The sequence below is a fragment of the Malus sylvestris genome, chromosome 2 (genome assembly GCF_916048215.2).
Source record: "Malus sylvestris chromosome 2, drMalSylv7.2, whole genome shotgun sequence".
NCBI lineage: Eukaryota > Viridiplantae > Streptophyta > Magnoliopsida > Rosales > Rosaceae > Malus > Malus sylvestris.
In genome coordinates, this window is record NC_062261.1 from 573,877 (window position 1) to 588,122 (window position 14,246).

At 39.3% G+C, this 14,246-nt stretch overlaps 3 protein-coding genes across 4 annotated transcripts; 2 read left to right on the forward strand and 1 right to left on the reverse strand.

Moving 5' to 3' along the window:
• Positions 1 to 1,027: 1,027 nt before the first annotated feature.
• Positions 1,028 to 4,277, forward strand: LOC126613869 (1-acyl-sn-glycerol-3-phosphate acyltransferase BAT2, chloroplastic-like). Of its 2 annotated transcripts, XM_050281485.1 has the most exons (9): positions 1,028 to 1,172; positions 1,266 to 1,309; positions 1,698 to 1,721; positions 1,941 to 2,013; positions 2,143 to 2,319; positions 2,414 to 2,820; positions 2,909 to 3,010; positions 3,196 to 3,496; positions 3,881 to 4,277. In XM_050281485.1, exons 1-8 carry the CDS (start codon positions 1,136 to 1,138, stop codon positions 3,409 to 3,411), a joined length of 1,080 nt encoding a protein of 359 aa, XP_050137442.1. In that variant the 5' UTR covers positions 1,028 to 1,135; the 3' UTR covers positions 3,412 to 3,496; positions 3,881 to 4,277. The 2 variants fall into 2 exon arrangements, with proteins under 2 accessions (XP_050137442.1, XP_050137443.1); XM_050281486.1 differs by lacking the exon at positions 1,698 to 1,721.
• Positions 4,278 to 4,860: 583 nt separating this feature from the next.
• Positions 4,861 to 9,542, forward strand: LOC126587806 (probable cyclic nucleotide-gated ion channel 5). The gene is made up of 8 exons (XM_050252882.1): positions 4,861 to 5,070; positions 5,943 to 6,032; positions 6,488 to 7,058; positions 7,275 to 7,487; positions 7,670 to 7,971; positions 8,165 to 8,276; positions 8,370 to 8,606; positions 8,727 to 9,542. Exons 2-8 carry the CDS (start codon positions 5,971 to 5,973, stop codon positions 9,423 to 9,425), a joined length of 2,196 nt encoding a protein of 731 aa, XP_050108839.1. The 5' UTR covers positions 4,861 to 5,070; positions 5,943 to 5,970; the 3' UTR covers positions 9,426 to 9,542.
• Positions 9,543 to 10,355: 813 nt separating this feature from the next.
• On the reverse strand, positions 10,356 to 14,065 carry LOC126587816 (transmembrane 9 superfamily member 10-like). The gene is made up of 7 exons (XM_050252893.1): positions 13,722 to 14,065; positions 12,869 to 13,033; positions 12,664 to 12,773; positions 12,455 to 12,563; positions 12,239 to 12,351; positions 11,980 to 12,130; positions 10,356 to 11,891 (listed from the first exon to the last, which is right to left on the reverse strand). The coding sequence occupies exons 1-7, from the start codon at positions 13,830 to 13,832 to the stop codon at positions 10,734 to 10,736; spliced, it is 1,917 nt and encodes a 638-aa protein (XP_050108850.1). The 5' UTR covers positions 13,833 to 14,065; the 3' UTR covers positions 10,356 to 10,733.
• Positions 14,066 to 14,246: the final 181 nt, after the last annotated feature.

Consider the following 14,246-nt stretch of genomic DNA (forward strand, 5'->3'; position numbering starts at 1 on the left):
ATAGGACGACAATAAGGCTAGCGATGTTGTATGGCACAGAATGTTGGGTGGTGAAGCATCAACACGTACACAAAATGGGTGTAGCGGAGATGAGGATGCTTCGTGGGATGTGTGGGCACACGAGAAATGATAAGATTGGGAATGAGGATATCCGAGGTAAAGTAGGAGTAGCCGAAATTGTAGGAAAGATGAGAGAAAATCGGCTCCGGTGATTTTGAACATGTGCAAAGAAGGCCGACTGACGCTCCGGTTCGAAGATGTGACTACGGGACAGAGGTTCAGGGCCGAAGGGGTAGAGGAAGACCTAGGACAACTTTGGAAGAGACTCTAAGAAAAGACTTAGAGTACTTGGATCTAACGGAGGACATGACACAAAACCGAGCGCAATGGCGTTCTAGGATTCATATAGCCGACCCCACTTAGTGGGAAAAGGCTTTGTTGTTGTTGTTGTTGTTGATCTAATGACTAAGGATTCAACAGTTATAAATTTCGATCATTAATTTGCTCAAAGCACGCTATAACCAACATCAATATTGCTTATTGAGAAACATTGGTACCATTATTCAGTCTGAATGACAACCACATAGCCCTCTGGCTGAGACACATAAGGAGTGGCCTGTCTCGAGCAGGTGGGGCCAAAATACAAGAATGGGATTGGATCAAATGTGTTTTTATTTAGATCCAGACAGTCACGTGATCTGGTCATTCGAATCCAAATATTCTCTCAATATGAAATTTCTTATAAAAACATGAATCATGTATTTTAGTCACGCCCAATCCTATGCAGCTTATCAAAGTTTTCGTAATCAGCAGCCCTAGTCTAAAATGGATTTTGGGAGTTGGATTAGATAAAAAAGGAGAGATTTTTTTAACGTGCCGAAACACGGGATGGAACACACATGTTATTATACAATTGAAGAGACATTTAAAAAAAAAAAAAAAACTTTCTCTAATTGTATAATAACATGTGTTGTTCTGCCCTTATTTCGAACAAATTGAAAAATCTCTCCGGGACAAAGAATATGCCTTGAATTTCTCAGTCCACGTGACTCACGTGCTTCCCAAACTATAACCCCTAATCCCCATACAATCACCGATAGACCCTGCTCTCGGAAAATCCGTTCTTTGAGCCTCCATGGAAGTCGCTTTTCAACCTTCCCCTGCTCTTCTCTGTAATTACCCTCTTTCTCTCTCTGGATATTTTTTGTTTTGCTGAAGAAAGTTAAAAACTTGAGCTAACATCTATGGTTACTTCCACGTATCAGGTCACAGACAATCGAGGCTTCCCTCAACGTCTTCTTTTTCGCCGGTAATTCTATCATTTCTGAATTTATCCCTTTTTTTCTAGCCGTTTTTCTTTGATTCCCATTCCTTTTTTTATTGGAAAAGATAAATTTGTAATCTTTGATTATGTTGGGAAGTTAGTAGTTTGATGATTTGACAATTTCATCCTGTTTGTTTTGATGGGAAAAGATAAATTTTTATTCTTTAATTATGTTCGGAAATCAGTGGTTTGATGATTAAGTGCCTTTCGATCCGAATTTCGTATGAAGAAAATGGTGCTCAAGAGTGCAGCTATGGAACTAGCTGAAAATTTTGTGATAGTATAAAGACAATCTAGTTTTAGCAATTTAGCATCTCAAAACTAGCTTGCTTGTTGTGATTGATCGTTGGATTCGACATTTTGGTGGTTGTAGGCAAATGACGGTGAATCACTGAATGTACGTCAATCTTGGCTGTGTATATAATGTGCATTTTAAAATTATCGGCGTTGAACAGGCCGGTTCAGCAGGCTAGGCTTTCCCTCATCACAACTGTTGTAAACCATTTGGTGTATAGATGTAGAATAAAGCCTTTCACTTTGTTTAATTTAATCCCATAGCGTAATATTGCCAGTCATTTGTGTTGTAACTGCTATGACATTTTTCTTTGTAATGCAGCTGTTCAATTATAAGGGATTCTCTATTGGGTGCTCTCTTGGCAGATTGCCCATTTTTGGAAATTTAAGTCATTGTAAGTTAGGCTATCTCGGTATAATATGTCATGCGTGATTGGGTGCTGTCTTATAAGCAATGTACCTTTATGCGTAATTGAACTATATGGACTATAATATCTCATGCCTCTTTTGTTTTCCTTACTCAGCTGCTCGTCATAGAGTGTTTTGCATTCGAGGGCAGAATGGTGGATTATCGTGGTGTGACTTTGATGCAAAAGAGAAGATTGGAAGATCATGTTATGATATTAGATTGCATAAACAGCATAGGTTGACCAGGTATACAGTTCTACGATCTGCTGCTGGTGCTGACTATCCATTTCCAGGTTTCTCTAACTAGCATTTTTCTGTTATAACCCTCTCCTTTAGCAGCATTACAAATCTAACTGGCTTACTCATTGTTTTTTCTCTAAAGTGCAGAACCAAACATGGTCTCAAAACTAAGGGGAATCGGCTTTTGTGCCGTTACTGCTTTCAATGCCATTTATCTCTTTGTGCTGATGCTGATACTCCATCCTCTTGTTCTGTTGTTGGATCGGTACAAAAGAAAAGCTCATATTTTTATTGCCAAGGTTTGGGCCACTGCTACTGTTACACCATTTGTTAGGATCAAGTATGAGGGACTAGAGAATTTGCCTTCTCCAGATACCCCTGCCGTGTATGTTTCCAACCACCAGAGCTTTTTAGACATCTATATTCTTTTCACAATTGGGCGACCCTTTAAGTTTATCAGCAAGACTAGCATATTTCTCTATCCCGTTATTGGGTGGGCCATGTTTCTGATGGGTGTAATTCCTTTAAAGCGCATGGACAGCAAAAGCCAGTTGGTACTCCCTTTCCTTTGTGGTAATCTATATAAATATGGTCATTATCTAAACTATCATTTTAAAGTTCTCTTTGCTTTTTTGCCTATAGGAATGCCTTAAGCGTTGCATAGAGCTTATTAATAAGGGGGCTTCTGTCTTTTTCTTCCCTGAGGGGACACGCAGCAAAGATGGAACATTAGGTGCTTTTAAGGTGAGATCTTTTGGGATTCTTTGTTCTTTTGGATGATTATTTAGTTGTGAGAAAGTTTTTTAATTGGAGCTTGTAATCGTTGCTCCATCTGTATAATTTATTCCTACGACGCTCTTTCTCCCTTCTCCTCTAAATATGTATTGGGATTTTCTGATATACAGTTTCTTGTTCTTGTTGACATGCAGAGAGGTGCCTTCAGTGTTGCAGCGAAAACCAAGGTACCAGTAGTGCCCATTACCCTTATAGGAACTGGAAAAATCATGCCTCCGGGAAGGGAGGATATCTTGAATACTGGAGCTGTTAAAGTCGTTATTCATAAACCTATAGAAGGACATGATACAGAAGTGCTGTGTAGTGAAACTAGAAACGTAATCGCTGGTGCACTTGATCGTCAAGGCTGATCTATCGACTGCCATTTGTTCTGTTTGGTTTCTATGGTTCGATACTCGGTCCTTTTTGTGGGATTGAAGAAATATAGTCTGAAAGGTATGAATCATTTGTGGAATTGCCTCTTTGCTTATTAATTACTTCAATAAATATTCATGGCAAAGCTTATGAGATCCATCTTAGAGTATATTTAATTTGATTGTCGCCTGTTCAGACAGCATCCTAGAAATTTTAGCGTACATGTGGATGGTTTCGTCTAGTTTTGAAGTCCGATTAGGTTCTTGTTCACATTGGAAGAATGGTTTAATGATCTTGCACTTGATTCTGTTCGGGCTTTGCTTCAGTCCAAATATTAAAAACATGCTTGGTCTCTTGTACAGATTTGAACTAACGAACATTCTATTATTCTCCGGTGCAACATAGTAGAAAATTCCTTGAACTTAACATGTTTTTGGTACTTGTGTGTTTCTGTTTCATCGTTAGGTTGTGGATAGCTGATGACACAGGACAATAAAACTGCATCTGAATCTGAAGCGATCGAGCATGGAACGTCTCTTTGCCTGAGGCTGTCCGTCCCATACTTACAAACTTGCAAGCGCCGCGGCCTACGGTAAACATCTGCATCCCGACAGCCACAAAGAAGCGAGCGGTTGGCCGGACCCCGGGCCTTGGGAGTTTTTGAGCAGTGTATGCTTCAACTGTTTATGTTTTCTTTGGAGGGAAATATCCTCCCACGTTGATATTCTGAATGCCGATCCCATTGAGCTCGATGTTATATTATATTCTTATATTTATATTGTACGTCTTTGAATTTGGATAGGTGTCGTGGATGCTGCTAAGAATATAATTGCGAAGAAAATTATTGTGTCTTTCACTTTCACATGATCATTTTTTTACAATTATTTTTGTCAAACTGATCATTCCACTTAAAGAGACCAAAATGATTTACGGTAACTATTTTTATTGATTGTCATTGTCATTGGGTCCGGATTCTCTTTGGAGGATCTAGGAATTTGTGAATTGTGTCTGTACATGTTGCGATTAGAAATCATTTTAAATATTTTTATTTAAAAATAAATATAAACAATATTTGATAGAAACTGATTGCACTATGTACGATAAATGAAAACGATTCAAGAATTCTTAGGATCCTCATTAAAAGGATTTGAAGACGATCCTGTTGGATTGTCACTGGTTAAGATAAGGAGTTAACATAAGGGAATTGTTATTAACACTCTTAAAATTTCATTTAGCACTCTAAATTTTTTATAATTAAAAAGAAAAATACACAAGTGATGAGTGTATAATGAAAATTTTAAGTGCTAATAACAATTTCATACACTTGGTTAAAAAGTTTTTGAGATTAAAATTTATTAAATTATAAATAAAAATGTTTTTGAGATTAAAATTTATTAAATTCTAAATAAAAAAGAAAAAAAAGGATAATGGGGAGCTCCGCTGTCAGTGCTCCAGTAACAGCATTGACTTTCTTTCTTCGTTTTCCCCCTTTTCAATTCCGGTAAAATACTCTCTTTCTCTCTCTCTCTCTCTCCCCTTCGTGATATCCTCCTCCTTCCGTTGTGCTTGACACCCAGTTGTTACATATACCCGTAGTCTCTCTGCCCGTCGCTGGCGGCAAGCAACGGAATAAGAATTTAACTCCTGGTTTTACTGTGAGTTGCTTCTCTCTCTTTCTCTCCCCCCCCCCCCAATCTTATATGCTTTGATAATTTCTGCACAGATGATCAATTATACTACATGGTTTCTTCTTCTTCCGTTAATCGAGGGAAATTTCTGTCAAAATATGAAATTATTGTAATTTAATTGCATGTCTTAAGGGAAATTTCAGTTCTTTAGGGAAATTTCAGTTCTTTTTCCACTGTGCTTAATCAAGTTTGTTGCTTTTGTTTTGGGTTTTTTTTTTTTTTTGAGGGGTTTCTTAATTAATTGGTTTTTGATGGATTTCTTAACTAATTTGGCCAGTGTCAGGAAACAGTAGTTTTTGGAAATCTATGGTTGTCTTGGATTTTGCCTGAATTGGAAGAACTTGGCTTTACATGATTGAGCATTCCTCAGAGATCCGGCTGTTGGAGAATCTGAACTGAAAACTATTTAAGACTCACAAAACATAGGAAAACAGATAAGAGAATAATGAAAATTTTGTATCCGAATCGCAGAATTGATTATCGAGAATCTGAAGTGAAAACTGTTTTGACTGCTTAGTTTATGCACTGTTGACTATTATAGGGATCTGAGTTATATAATTAGCATTTTTTTTGTTACATCAAAGCGAGAAAACATTCGGTTTACTGTAAACCAGATTGTTATCTTTTTAGCACTATTAGGTTAATGAAATTGGTTGAGCACTTGGTGGAAAAATGTTATTGGAAATTAGGAATTGTTATAGATTCGTACTTCCCATCTGGTTGGTGTTGATAATGCCAACTCTGTCAGATGTGAGATAGCTCAGCCACATAGACCTGAACATGATGACTTTGATGCTCATCGCTTTGCATTTAATTTGGATGTTATTTTTGTCATGCAGGTGGAATTGATGTGTTTGATTGAGTAAAATGTTGGATTGTGGTTACAACAAGCCACAGTACTTGGGAGGCCAGAGAGACAAGTTTGTGAGGTACAAAATGTGACTTTTCTTTGTCGAAGTTTGCAAACGTTTTTTTCAGGGCATCGACGCCAAATATGAAGATCTGATTCTAGTTATGGACAATTATCTGTTACACTTCGGTATGACTAGTTGAGACATCATATTTGCTAAAATTTTAGGAAGTATGTAGTCTTTCAAATCCAATAAGTAGATAGCAAGTTGCCTAAATAAAAAATATTTTAGAAAAATTGTTTCAGGTAGATTGTTTTTGTTTATAAGTATTTCTATATATTAATTTTGATTCATGTTTCATGTATGAATGAATGAAGATAATATTATAGTTCCCGGTCAGTATCTCATGCTTCCTTTTTTATGATGAAAAGCTGAACGTTTATGTTTCTAATAGTGTTGAAACTAGATTTGGGTCATCTGGTAAAATGGCATCGAGTGTTGTGCTTATCGGCAACTTTTTATTGATTTTCTAGGTTAGATGACTTGGACTCTAGATTATCATCACCTTCTGATTCAGGAGGTAGAAGGTGTGGGTTTAATATTGAACTAACAAGGACTGCTCCTGCAAGGGATACATCTTTTAAGAGAGGAATGAAAAAGGGGTCTGAAGGACTTAAGTCAATTGGCCGATCACTTGGATTTGGGATCTCTCGTGCAGTATTCCCTGAAGATCTTAAGGGGTCAGACAAGAAGATATATGATCCTCAGGACAAATTTCTCCTGCTGTGGAATAAATTTTTTGTCCTCTCATGTATTCTGGCTGTATCTGTGGACCCTCTGTTTTTCTATCTTCCAGTCATCAATAGTTCATCAACATGTCTTGGCATAGATCGAAGGTTGGCTATCATAGCGACCACATTGCGGATGATTGTTGATGCTTTCTATCTTATTCACATGGCTCTCCAGTTCAGGACAGCTTACATTGCTCCATCATCTCGGGTTTTTGGAAGAGGTGAACTGGTGATTGATCCAGCACGAATAGCGAAGCGATACTTACGAAGTTATTTCATCATTGATTTTCTTTCAGTGCTACCCCTACCACAGGTAAGAGTGTGTTTCCCTAAATTATTTGACATGGCTATACCTCTTTCATGTAGTTTTTGCTCTTATTTTATTTTGCCTTTTGGTTTCTATGTATCGTTAATTATTGGCATATTTCATTTATTTAGTAGAAGATCTGAAAAATACACTGAAACGAAACTGGTAACTGTAAGCCTATATTTTGTTCTATGCAAAACTAAAAGGCCGTAATTGGTGCAGATTGTTGTTTGGAGGTTTCTTCAGAGGTCCAAAAGTTCAGATGTGCTTGCTACAAAACAGGCTTTGCTTTTCATAGTTTTATTTCAGTATATTCCCAGACTTCTTCGAGTCCATCCTTTGACTTCAGAACTGAAAAGAACAGCTGGCGTCCTTGCTGAAACTGCTTGGGCAGGCGCTGCATACTATTTGCTATTATATATGCTCGCTAGTCATGTGAGTGCCTATTTTGTTCCTACTCTTGACTGTTTTTTTTCCTTGTTTTCTTGCTTTATGTTATTCAACTTTTTTTTTTCTTTGCGTATGAACATTTGATTATTTCCCTCTGAAGGTTATTAATTGTCAGACATTAACATGGAAATCATACTTTTCTTTGGGGGCAATTATTATCTTTGCAGATAGTTGGGGCATTTTGGTATTTGTTAGCCTTAGAACGCAATGACACATGCTGGCAGAAGGCTTGTACTGAAATTGGAAAATGTGATAAAAAGATCTTGTACTGCGGGAACCAATACATTTTAGATCCTGCAACTTGGTCCAATGTTACCAAAACCATCTTATCAAAATGCACGGCAGATGACCAGAATACATTCTTTGATTTTGGAATCTACAATTCGGCTTTATCATCTGGGGTTGTTTCATCCAATAAGTTCATCGTCAAATACTGTTACTGTTTGTGGTGGGGACTACAGAATTTAAGGTACTGATGTCATCTGAAATAACAATGTTCCTGATCCTAGTCATAAAGTTCAATATGTTTTATGTGGTGGTTTTACTTGATGTTGGAAAACCAAAAAATAGTCACTGCCATTCTTGTTCCTCCGTCCATTGCGCCTCTTGGGGGCTTTAAAGTTTTAGCTTTTAACAGCATTTTGTTTGGCTTCTTTTTACAGTACACTTGGCCAGGGTCTTGCAACCAGCACCTATCCTGGAGAGGTTATATTTTCCATAGCACTGGCTATATTTGGACTGATCCTCTTTGCACTTTTGATAGGAAACATGCAGGTAAACTTGGAAGTAACAGTTGATGCTTACAATGTAGCATGAAAAGCAGAATATTATTATTGCTAATATTCTGGTGTTATGGTATTGTTACAGACCTATCTTCAATCTCTTACTATTCGACTTGAGGAGATGAGAGTCAAAAGACGCGATTCAGAGCAGTGGATGCATCACCGCTTGCTCCCACAAGACCTTAGGGAACGCGTCAGGCGATATGATCAATATAAGTGGTTGGAAACACGTGGTGTGGACGAGCAGAGTTTAGTTCAGAGTCTTCCAAAGGATCTCAGGAGAGATATCAAGCGGCACCTCTGTTTGGCATTAGTGAGGAGGGTACGATTAGTAATTCTTTTATTCTTTGTGTATATTTCTAGTGGTAATTGCTTTCATACTTGTTGGTTGGTCCTCCCACCATGAATCATTCGATAAATTTCACTTTGCTGGTCATCGCAGGTTCCACTGTTTGAGGATATGGACGAGAGGTTGCTTGATGCCATTTGTGAGAGACTGAAACCAAGTTTATTCACAGAGAGTACTTACATAGTTCGGGAAGGAGATCCCGTTGACGAGATGCTTTTCATCATACGTGGTCGCCTTGAGAGCATAACAACAGATGGTGGTAGGAGTGGGTTTTTTAACCGCAGTTTACTGAAGGAAGGCGATTTCTGTGGTGAGGAGCTTCTAACTTGGGCACTGGATCCCAAATCTGGTGCTAACCTCCCATCATCTACTCGGACGGTAAAGGCTTTAACAGAGGTTGAGGCTTTTGCCCTTGTAGCCGAAGAGTTGAAATTTGTTGCCAGTCAGTTTAGGCGCCTTCACAGTAGACAGGTTCAGCACACCTTCCGTTTCTACTCACAACAGTGGCGGACCTGGGCTGCTTGCTTTATCCAAGCAGCATGGCGCCGCTATTCCAAGAGGAAAATCTTGGATCTTCGTCGTAAGGAAGAGGAAGCAGAAGCAGAAGCCTTGGGAGGTGCCCGCAGCAATGCTGGAGGTTCGTATAGTATTGGTGCCACGTTTTTAGCTTCTAGGTTTGCTGCAAACGCACTTCGTGGTGTTCACCGGAACAGGAATTTGAAGAGTGCTCGAGAATTAGTCAAATTACAAAAGCCTCCGGAGCCCGATTTTAGCGCTGAAGGCGCTGATTAATTTGTGATGTATTATATGACTGGTACAAGGTTGTTCCAAACCATGTAATATACACAATTCCAGGTTTGGAACTTGATGAAATGTTAAAATTGTATGTTTGATATTGTTTTCCATTGAGAGATGGTGTTGGTAGGTTATGCGTAGACCTGGCATTTTACACCCGTCCCGTTAAAATTAGTATTCAGTGAGTATTTAACTGGTCGGGTTGTTAATGGGTCAACCTGTTAATCACTTGTTAAATAACGGGTCATTTTGGATCAACTTGCGAAACCTGTTAGCATTTGTTAACACCCGTTATTGAGGGCTTTTGTGTAATTTCAATAGTTATAATAAGAAGCCCTCAAACTCAAAGCCTATCTCTGCCACTTCAAGGAGGTTGCAGATATGCTCCAGGACTACATTCCCGGCGCAAAATGGCAACAGACGACTCTTCCTACTCCGGTGACTCTGACACTTCGTCTCAACCGCTTTCTCGAGAGCGAGTCAAGCTTCTCTCCTCCAACAACGGCAACTCGTCCTTTGGCTTGCCGGATCGGGATCCTTCCTTCAAGTGCTTCTCTGTCTCGGACTTGAAGAAGGTCATGGCATGCCTCTGTCAAACGGCGAAAAGGATGGATAATGGAGGTAACTTTCAAAATGGATTGATTCCATTGGTTTTGCATATTGGCATTGCGTGTTGGATTTTTGAAATGGATGGATTTTTGAATTTGAATTGGAATGCAAAATTAAAAAAATAAAAACATGTTAATGGGTGTTAACGTTTGAAACGGGTGATCAATGAGCTTAACGGATTGAATTCGAATGACCCGTTAACTTAACGGATCGGATGACATCCGACTCAAACCCAATAAACCCAACCCGTTTACAAGTCTAGTTATGCGTCGCCTTTTATCTTTCGTCACGGAACGATTTTCGCGTTCACAGTTCTACTTTTAATCACAGAAGAGACGTTAAGCTATATTATTTCCAGAGATGTGTTTGGCAAGAAAACATAATAAAAAGCAGCAGTAGCAATTTTACATACAGGAATTCCCTTTTCATTCCTGCAATCAGCGATGCGCCGTCGACGACGGCACGGAGATTGCTTACAATTTTCTCGAGTGTTATCGTATGGAACGGAAAGAACACGATGGTAGAAGAACAAATAAACAAAAACAGCAGCTTAAAAAATGACCTGTATAGAGAAAGGCTAGGAACAAGAATTTCTACGACCTTGAGATTCAAAATCGAACCCAGTTGGTAGCTCCACGAGGACATCATCGTCGTGGAGAAACAAAAGAATTGTCTCCTTCAGACTGGGACTATGAATCAGTCAATCTTCACTGACGAATAGATGAGCCTAGTAAACCAGAAGCATGCATAGAAACCGATTGTACCAGTCAGCACGAAGAAGGAATAAGAGGCAATCAGCATATACCCGAAATACAAGGCTCCAGAAACTGGCTTCTTAATGTCAAGCTTAGTGAAGAAGTAGAAGGCAGCGTAGAGGAAAAGGTAGAGCGCTGAGGAGCCCGAGGTCAAATACGACCTCCACCACCAAAGGTAGTCTTCACTGCACAGCTGGAAGTAGCAGAGAACAATTGTGATCTCGGCACATGTGATGATGAGGATAATGAAGACGATGAAAAGGAATCCAAATATGTAATAAAACTGATGCAACCATATCGATGTAAGGATGAAGAAGAGCTCGATAAAGACGGCCCCAAACGGGAGTATGCCTCCAATTAGGATAGAGAAGGCTGGATGCATGTACCATGCCTGTTCCGGGACTTGCCTAGGGATCTTGTTGGTTTTCACAGGATCCTCAATCGACGGCTTCCTAAAACCCACATATGCACCAACGAAGATAAGTGGAACTGAAATGCCAAACCATAAGAATACCAGAGCAAACATGGTTCCAAATGGAACTGCCCCAGAGGATTTCTCGCCCCAGATAAGAGCATTCAAGACGAAGAAAATAACAAAGAGAGTTGCAGGAAACATGAAAGCTGTTTTCAGAGTGATTTTCTTCCATTCTGTTCCCTTAAACATCTTGTATAGACGGGCTGCAGAGTATCCAGCAAAGAGGCCCATAAAGACCCAGAGGAGGAGCATGGCAGTCATCAGCCCACCTCGGTTTGAGGGGGAGAGGAATCCAAGGACTGCAAAGAGCATGGTGACGAGAATCATCCCAAAGAACTGCACACCCGTCCCAACATACACACACAGTAGATCTGAGTTTGCTGGAGGTCTGAATACATCCCCATGAACCAGTTTCCATCCTGTCTCTTCTTGGGCTTCTTCTTGGGTCTCTAGTTGGTTGTATTTGGAGATATCCCGGTAAAGTGTCCGCAACATTATCATAGCAACCATGCCGGAAAGGAAAAGAACAATCATCAAAGAATTAACAATTGAGAACCAGTGGATTTGATCATCAGCCATCAGAAGATATGTGTCCCACCGGGATGCCCACTTCACATCACTCTCCTACAAGGTTAAACAAAAGCCAATCTGAAACCCAACTCAAAACGGCAAACAAAGAAGTCATTTATTAGGAAATGGCAAGGGCACCAACCTGGAACTCAACATCATATGTGAATATAATTTCCTTTTTATCTTCAACCTCCTGAGGAGATTCAGAGCTGCTAACTGTTCGCTTCGCATGGGGATCACATGTTGTTAAACGTGTCTTGTTAGTCCACTCACCTTCATATTCATGCTTAACACTGCATTAACCAAAATTGTCCGCTATCATATAGGTATGAACTCTCATTGGAGAGAAGAGATAGCACAAACTAATTAGCCTATGATAGAAAAGAATAACAAATAAATACCTGAATGGTTTCACCTCAAATCCGACAATCCTGGCAGATTCTGTCATTGGATCCTTGTGATACTTGACTGTAAATGTTAAGTGATTGTTGATAAAATGCTTTTCATCCTTGTTCTGCAAATGTTTAAAGGAAAAAGGGAAATTCAGCACTCTTCTATAAGCATGTCAGCAAAAGAATTAAGATCATGCAAAGAATGCTAATTGGTCAAACAGCTACCCCAGCATATTGTCCTCTAAGACCAACATGAAATCCATGTTGATACACCAAGGCATTTTCCCGATCAAGCCGTGGTATAGGAACAACCAGAGGAAGATTATCCAGAATCCTGTAGTTTGACAAAATTTATCAGAATGTAACTCAATTGTTCATCACATCACATAGGAGCATATGATTCACATGCATGATATTCAGGATTCACGACTCACATGTTCACCCGATACTCATCATCTATCTTTTCCTTAAACTCCTTTGCAGTTTTTGCATTAAGAACTACACGACATACAACACTGCACATCTTTGGTTCTCTCATTTTGAACTGCAACAAAAAAAATAAGATAAAATTATAGCTGCTCAATAACCAAAGCGAAGGACAACATAACCATAACAGTAATCTCTTCAAATCTACTTTACCTCGTAACGAGAGTTTTCAATGCGATCACCACGAAGAACTTCCCCAAGATTTTCTGCACTGTCTACTATATGCTCCGGAGTACAGTATGGGAGGGAATAGTATGAGTAAGGAAGTTGAGTTTTTGTAGAGGTCAGTTTGTTCACCTTCACATTCAAGGTATTTCCCTGCACGCACAAAAGTAAACAGTGTGAATACAACACCATTGGATAGCAAAACGCATGTATTAGTTGACATCAAACAATCTCAATCACGAAGCTCGTTCATTGACAAAGGAGACCTACTACACCTATTGTAGATGTCTTAAATGATTTCTTTCAAGGCCGTCTATACGTTACTAAATCCGTACTGTATTTTTTCTTCCTCAATCGCAAAGTTGAGAAAAGATTTCACAACCATCTAAGCATTTTCCTTTTCCCCGAAAATTTAATTTTTTTTTAACATTTGAACGACAATACAAGCTCTAACACTAACCGAACGAAAGAGAACAACAAAATTTGACAAATGTGCATGTAGATATTGCATTATTGCAATCTGCATCTCACGCAATATAAGAAACCAACAGAGATTTACAAAAATATACAGAAATGCAGCAACTTGAACTTAGATCTCAATGACTCGAGTCACAAGATCGTAAATTTATGAAATCTTTCGCCAAAAGACCCGAAATTGTAAGCACCCAAATGCCGAATTGTATACGGATCTGTCTGTAACTAAGAACACGCACCAAAAAACTGCCATGGCATACATTACATTCAATTATACACAGAGGTTTAATCATATACACATATATACATATGTACACATGTATAGAGAGAGAGAGAGAGAGAGAGAGAGAGAGTTAAAGGTGCGGACCTGCTGAAAATCTTGAGGGGCGACACCCGGGAGGTAGAAGCAGCATGCATGAAAGAAGAGCAAAAGACACACAGAGATCCATAGCTGAAAAGCGAGAGGTCCTCTCGCCATGGCTTCTTCCCACAAGATCTAGATCCACTTCCTCTCTCTCTCTCTCTCTCTCTCTCTCTCTCTCTCTCTGCAATTCAGAGACTCTGTGAGAGTGTTTGTATGATTGTATCAAACCAATGTATCACTCAGTGGTTGGTTCCCTGTTTGCTTTAAAAACACGAGAAGAACGAGAAGCGCTCTCTCTCTAAAACCAGATGGTTGGGATTTACAAGACGAGGCTGACATTTGAAATCCCTGTCATCGCCGTTGGATTTTCGCGGGCCTGATGTGCGGTGGGGATTGGTTTGGACTTCACGGACGGCCTAACGTACTGACGGTGATTACAAGTTGAAGAAATAAAAAATAAAAACCATGCAAGTGTTGGCCAAAAAATGAATGAGAAAAACAAGGGTGTGCTTTTTACACATCTATTTT

Excerpts from the sequence above, each read along its gene's own strand:
- LOC126613869 (XM_050281485.1), top strand. The coding sequence starts at position 1,136 with ATGGAAGTCGCTTTTCAACCTTCCCCTGCTCTTCTCT. Across the intron at positions 1,173-1,265 it reads ACCTTCCCCTGCTCTTCTCT|GTCACAGACAATCGAGGCTT; the intron begins GTAATTACCCTC and ends TCCACGTATCAG. Across the intron at positions 3,011-3,195 it reads GAACATTAGGTGCTTTTAAG|AGAGGTGCCTTCAGTGTTGC; the intron begins GTGAGATCTTTT and ends GTTGACATGCAG.
- LOC126587806 (XM_050252882.1), top strand. The coding sequence starts at position 5,971 with ATGTTGGATTGTGGTTACAACAAGCCACAGTACTTGGGAGGCCAGAGA. Across the intron at positions 6,033-6,487 it reads CAGAGAGACAAGTTTGTGAG|GTTAGATGACTTGGACTCTA; the intron begins GTACAAAATGTG and ends TTGATTTTCTAG. Across the intron at positions 8,277-8,369 it reads TTTTGATAGGAAACATGCAG|ACCTATCTTCAATCTCTTAC; the intron begins GTAAACTTGGAA and ends GTATTGTTACAG.
- LOC126587816 (XM_050252893.1), bottom strand. The coding sequence starts at position 13,832 with ATGGCGAGAGGACCTCTCGCTTTTCAGCTATGGATCTCTGTGTGTCTT. Across the intron at positions 12,564-12,663 it reads GATGAGTATCGGGTGAACAT|GATTCTGGATAATCTTCCTC; the intron begins GTGAGTCGTGAA and ends GTCAAACTACAG. Across the intron at positions 12,131-12,238 it reads TTTGAGGTGAAACCATTCAG|TGTTAAGCATGAATATGAAG; the intron begins GTATTTATTTGT and ends TGGTTAATGCAG.